Raw genomic sequence first — 6397 nt, 5'->3', positions numbered from 1 at the left:
TTCTCATTGGAGAACCAGGTGTAACAGAAGCTTTTGATTCATGACACTGCGGTAAATGAAATGGGCCCAAACATGGCTGAAACAAGATGAAATGGATGCAGGCCCTGTGGGTCAGGTACCTAAACCCACTTTCCTCCTGCTTTCACTGCTGCGGGGGCCACAAGGGGACACACGTTTTCTTGTGGTTAGAAGGGGCCGCGGGATGCAATTCTAGCTACTGTGTGTGTGTGTGTGTGTGTGTGTGTGTGTGCACATTATATTTTTCTTATGTAGGATCTAGTTTTCTAGGAGAAACCTTTTGGTCTCTTTCCTGTTTTCTTAACTCTGGAGACACAGCAGCCATGCTGTAAACATGAGGCACGAACTTGAGTTTGGGGCCTCTGTGTCAAGCATGGAAGAGCCCGGGACCTACCGCACAGGAACCATCACACCAGGCCCAGAACCTGTTCACCAGACCTCAGCAGGGCCTGAGCCCCTGCGGGCTTCCCTGGTGGTAGAGTTGTGAGTGACTTCCTGGACACCTGACATGCACTAGTCCCTGGGGGATGGGATGGCTGGACAGGAGGGGAGGGGAGGCACAGAGCAAGGTATCTTGTGAGAGCCACATCCTGCATGGGAGCTGGATCGAAAGGCGAGGGGGACCTTGAGAAGGCGGCAGAGGCCACACAGAGCCTGCCCTGGAGGGGTCGTGTGGCTGGCTGTGTCCCTGGCTCTACACCCACATTTACTCCGCCCTTACCGTTTTCCATGCCATTACGGACAACCCCACTGTGTGCCAGAACCTCAAGATTTTGTTTTTAATCCTTATATACTTATCACCACTGATACAAGCATATACATAAATTAAATTACATTTTTACACGCAAAGGTGCCAGGACAAAAGATTTTCTTCTTTAAAATGCTGATGCTGTCGAACTGCTCCTGGAAAACATCTCTGTAAATTTGCTTTCCTGCCGACCATACGGAAGCGCCCATTTCTCATACCCTACTCCATAATGGAGTTTATCTTTTTCAGCTTTTTTTTTTAAGAGGAAAAAAGAAAAGTGATGATACAAAGCTCTAAACACTAGGACAGCAGCACGGTTAATGCACTGTGCATTGATGTTTTCAAAGCAGCTGCTCAGCTGTGGGCATGAAAAATGGATCGAACAATATAAGCACAAACCTTTCCTTTCGATGAAGTAATAGAAATTAGTGTAACTATCTTCACTATCTTGTACACTTATATAAATATATATATATATATTTTCCTTTCCGCCATCCGTTCCTCTTTCACTTTGACAGTCTCGTCCCATTTCGCAGTATCCGCTGATCTTTTTCAGCTCCGCTAGCCTGAGGGATTTATACAGTGCTCTCTCACTGCTGTGTGTGCCTTTTGCCGATGAGTCTTTGGGTTCTGAGCCTGCTACTCAGTGTTTGTGCTAAGTTCCAGGCTTATGTCCATGGCCATCGGGAGAAGCACTTGGGTCAGAGTCCCATTGCAGAGTGGGTCAGCTGCCGAGGAAGTGGGGCGGCATGGGGCAGCGTGGCCTAGACTCCAGCCCCTGTTTTGTGTTTGCGCCTCCTCTGCAGGGCGGCCTCGGAGGTTAGCGCCCGCTGGCGAACTTCATAGATGCCTCTGCCACATGGGCCAAAGGCCCAGATGGTGCAGCCAGCTGCGACGTCCCTTGGTCTTTGCGGTACCCAGAGGAGCTTCCAGTTCTTGCTGGCGGTGAGGCCTCAGCCTGGACAGGAGGATGGGACTTAGGGGCCCTCCCACTCTCCTGTCCCCCATTTTCTTGGGCTGACCTCTTCCCCTTCATCACCGCATTGCCCTGAACCCAAACCCTGGGTTCTTTTGACCAAGACTGAACTGGAGAATCCAAATTAAAGTGCAAGTGTCACAGCTCTTAATCCTAATTAAAAAAAAAAAAAAAACCTTATGTGTCCACAAATGTCTCCAAGAAAATCTAATGGAGACATAACTCCAGAACACTGGTGTTTGTGATGGTCCGGTCCACAAAGGGGTGCTGCTTGAAGGATGGTGGCCACCCAGAGATCAGAGGGGAGGTGAGACGCACTAGCCTTCTAGTCAGGACTTACCAGAGAACAGTACAAACAGTCAAACAAGCCAGGCCCTGCGGGAAGGACCGTCTCTGATATTTTTCATTTACTCTTTGGCACATGAGATAAGTAGGCATCCCCGTCCTACTTGCAGGGTTAAGGAAGTCCGTGGATATAGTCCACAAAGCCGCACAAAGGTGGTAAGGAACCAGATGCTCAGGGTGACCCTGGACAAGGTCTTGTTGACTCAGCGGAGGCGTGTGGTCATCTCACCTCCCAAGCCACATCACAGCACCAGCTAAGCGGGTGGCTGCAGGGTACTGGCCCTGCTCCTGAGCCTCATTCCTGACTGGCCTGGCCCTGGTAACCCTGGAGCCTGGGCGCTCAGCCTCACGGGGCGCTGCTACAACCTGTGACCAGCAGATGGCAGCCGGCTGCCAGTTGTTCCAAGCCCAAGGGCTCCGAGATGTCCCCTGCAGGCCTGGATGCCAGAGCAGTTGCTGGGGGTAACCTGGGCAGCGGCTAGGGCTTGAGCATGGGAAATTCCTTGTGCTTGAGGAAGCCCAGCCGCAGGCAGCATAGGAGCCGAGCGGAGCCTGCTGGAGTCATTTTCTCTGCTGCTCCAGGTCTTTCTGAAGAGAGGCCTGCAGTCCATCTCTGGACAGGGCTGAGCGGAGCCCAGCATAGTGGGCGCCTGTGGATACCTCCAAGGGCTGCGGTCACCACCTCCCCTCTCCCAGCCTCCTCCTCCTGCAGCTCCTCCAGCTTCAGTCCACACAGGATAGACCCCATCTCTACCTGCAGGCATGGGCAGGCCCTCCATGACATGAGATCATCTGGGGCCTACAGCTAAGAAGGGCAGACTTGCAGCCCAAGGCTAGGGGCATAGTTTGAGTTTCAATCAGTGCCTGGTTCAGGGGCCCAACACCCTCTGCAGGGGACAGGGCACAGGTGACGCCTCGTACAATTCACCTGCAGGTGCCAAGTGCAGAGCTGAGCAGAATCCCTCAGAGTCCAGGCTCACAGAGGGGACCCAGGTCCTGCATGGCTGTCATGCACGATGACAGACTGCTCATCAGTTCCCTTCGTTGGAGTCTTGCCTTCCCTGTGTGGGCACTGTGGGCGGCAAAGCAGGCCACCTTTGATCACGTGGACAGGCGACCTTGGGCGAGGCAGAGCAGGCTGCAGCTGGCAGGACCCAAGAGTGGCTTCTAAGTGGCAGGATCTTTGCCTCAGGGGGTCGGCTCCGCCACCCACCAGGTGAGCACAGGCAAGGAGGTGAGCTTTGTGCCTCATTTTGTCTAGCTGGCAGGACACAGCTCTAACTTCTAAGTAGTAACCCAGGTGCCACGTCACTGCTGTGTGGCTCTCACAGGTATGGCGTGCAGAGCGGCCTCCATCCAGGGTATGGGACACCTGCGCGATAAGGGTGCCTGGCTGTGCAGGGCGCGAACGATGAGGCAAACACTTTGTCATGACTCGGGCATGGCAGGAAGTGGGTCTACACAACCCTCGGGTTCTTCCACATCCTGGGTTTCTATGACGGACCCCAGGACTTGATGTGTGAGGAAAGCCAATGGCTTATGCAGGAGAGAATGCTTTACGAAGTGCTCCCATCCCAGAGAAGGAGCTGGGGGTGGGAATGTGGGACCTCAGCTGGCTCCGCCCGGGGGAGAACCAACACCCCAGCCTGCTTCTCTCCCTCACCACAGCTGTTGGAGCCAGGCTGGCTTCTGCTGTCCGGGACACCACTGGAGTCCAGAGGGGTGCGCCTCAGACCCCCTCAGCGAGAGCAAGTGCGTGCAGTTCATCTCCGCTGCAGGTGGACGCTCCTCACGGGCTGTGGATGCACTCTGCTGCAGGCTGCTAGGGGTCCTGGTCACAGACAGGCCATGGTGCTGACAGCACAAGCCCATCCACGGCAGGTGCTGCGAGCTCCCGCTGAAAGCAGTGGCAGGCAGGTCTCCACTGGGGACACTCATGATCATCAAGAAGCCCCGGGCTTCCTTTCTCTGCCAAGAACCTTCCAGGGAGCTCAGGAGGGGATGTGGGAGCACGGTGCTCTAGGTGCTCTTGCTGGGGCTGGGAAGCTGAGGAATGGGCAGACTGTTGGGACTCACTCCAGGCTCTGCCAATCCCCACATGACCTCTGGCAAGGTGCTGACCTTCTTTCTGATCAATTTACCTGTACAAGGGGGATGAAAATCTCCACGTCACAGGGTAGGGCAGGTGTATGGATGAAATGCCGAGAGCTGTGTAAAGTTGTGGACAGGTAACAGACGGCTAACGTCGTTACCAGGGAGGGAGAGAGCCAGGCATGACCCTAACACCCTCTAGCCTCCCTCCTCTCCGGGCTCAGGTGTCTGCTGGCCACACCCTTCCCTCCTAGCCCTGGCTTCCGATTTCTAACGCACACTCTCTGTGCGTCCTGTTTATTATCTCTCCTGTCCACTCTCAGGCTATATGCATCTGTCTTGCATGTTACTGAATCTACACCTCCTGACAAGTAGCTGGCAATCAGAATTTGCCTGAGAGAAGACATGAATGGAGGGAGGGATGGGTGAGTGGACGGATCAATGGCTGCCTTCATGGCACAGAGAAACACAGAGAGGAGAAATTAGGCCATGGTCAGCAGCACCTGTCACCTCCAGGAAGTCTCCTCCAGAGCCTCCCAGGGCCACACATAAATTAGCCACACATAAATTTCCAAGGGTGCATCCTCCCATTTTACAGATGAAGAAAGTCAGTTTCGAAAAAGCTAAGTGACCTGCTCCCACAGAGGACAGAAAGGGACAAGAGCTCATCCCTGCTTCCTCAAGCCCAACCTGACCTCAGAGCAGCAGTGTCTTGGTGTAATCAATAAACCTGTTTGTCACCCACTGTGCCAAGATTGTGCCCAGCCTCCTCCAGTCTCCTTTACAGAAATCAAGCTAAGGAAGGGACTTGCTGGCGGAGGTCAAGGCCAAAAAAAGACCCGATAAAGAGCCCCAGGGTGTTCAATGCTGTAGGGACTGCACTGGAAAGGACCCAGCACCCGCCGCAGTGGAGAGACCCCGGGCTGGCTAGGTGTGTGTGTGTGTGTGTGTGTGTGTGTGTGTGTGTTAGTCTGGATCTTCTGCCACATCCTACAAAGCCACTGTGTCATGGAATCAGTGACCTCCATCGCTCACCAGGGTGTGCCAAGGTAAAAGCTGTCATCCTAGCCCCACCTGCGCCCCAGGCTTTCGGGTTCTAGACCCCTGGAAGACTGGGTGACCCTGGGGCCAGGCTTCCTGCCCTGACCCTCTGGCTGCTGACCAACCTTTCTCCTCCAACCTGATCGCCAGGTCTCTTCCTTTGACCCCAAACGATCTTGAGTGTTCAGGGGCCAGGAGCCAGCTTGGGCGAAGCAGCGCTGGAGGAATGAACTCGGGAGGAGGTGCCGATCCAGTGGATTCTGGAGGTTGTCTGGGGCCTCTTCCGTGGGTCAGAGAGCAGGGGGCAGTGCAGAGCGCGCCAGCACCCCGCGGCCACGAGCGCGATGGTGTCCTGCTTACGCTGGTCACCATCTCAAAGTGATCCGGAGGCTCCACTCTCAAGTTCTGTGGCAAATGCAAATTTAAAGGAAAGGAATCCTCGCGGCCAGACACTGTGACTGTTATCCAGAGTCGGCTGGGCGACTTCACTTATCCACGTGTCCCCTCACCAGGGTCTTCCCCTGTCAGCTGTGGCCCGAGTGTGCGCTCCACCCACCTCTAGCCTGTGCACCTGGGTGCCGGCCAGGCACGCTGTCGCCCTCCTGGCTTCCAGCCGCGGCAAAAGACACACGGGCAGTTGGTTTCCATTAGCCGGTGAAGAAAGAGTAGATGACGGGGACGAGCAGGACAGCAGAACGCAGGACTCCGCGCGGAAGTACCCTCGGCGCCCCAGCTGCCTTTGGAATTGTGAACTCCTTAAGCGCCTGCATCCTTTCCTCCCCGATGGTTTGTCCACGCCCATCGGCCACTGGCCGCCGGCTCCAACCCTTTGGGGTTGCGGGAGCGCAGGGCGTACCCGAACCCCTGACCAAGCACGCGCCTTTGTGGCTGCGGGGGGACCCCGGGACAGCGCCGCGAGCGGGCGCGCAGGGCAACTCCCGCACCGCCCCACGGTCGACGGCGCGGCCCCGGGGAGCAGGGCGCGCGGGTGGGGGCGTTTCCGCACCAGGAGCGCGCGGGACGGGGCGGGCGGGCGCCGGCCCCAGCTGGGGCCGAGGGGCGCGCGTCGGGCTGCGCGCGGGCGGCCGGGGGGTCGCGGCGCCGGGGACCGGAGGCGCTGCGCCGGCTGGGGCGGGAGCCTGGGCCGGCTGCGCTGCCCCGCGGGCGCGGGAGGAGGC

At 56.7% G+C, this 6397-nt stretch overlaps 1 protein-coding gene across 1 annotated transcript; it reads right to left on the bottom strand.

Moving 5' to 3' along the window:
* Positions 1–773: 773 nt before the first annotated feature.
* LOC134471849 (uncharacterized) lies at positions 774–6291 on the bottom strand. The gene is made up of 3 exons (XM_063232026.1): positions 5776–6291; positions 5345–5624; positions 774–4228 (listed from the first exon to the last, which is right to left on the bottom strand). Exons 1-3 carry the CDS (start codon positions 6019–6021, stop codon positions 4107–4109), a joined length of 648 nt encoding a protein of 215 aa, XP_063088096.1. The 5' UTR covers positions 6022–6291; the 3' UTR covers positions 774–4106.
* Between the last annotated feature and the right edge of the window lie 106 nt (positions 6292–6397).

The sequence above is a fragment of the Cavia porcellus genome, unplaced genomic scaffold (assembly GCF_034190915.1).
Source record: "Cavia porcellus strain 051 isolate PalLab524CR breed Dunkin Hartley unplaced genomic scaffold, mCavPor4.1 scaffold_1, whole genome shotgun sequence".
Lineage (NCBI taxonomy): Eukaryota > Metazoa > Chordata > Mammalia > Rodentia > Caviidae > Cavia > Cavia porcellus.
Note: the sequence above shows the minus strand (reverse complement) of the source record. Positions and strands in the feature narration are given on the sequence as shown.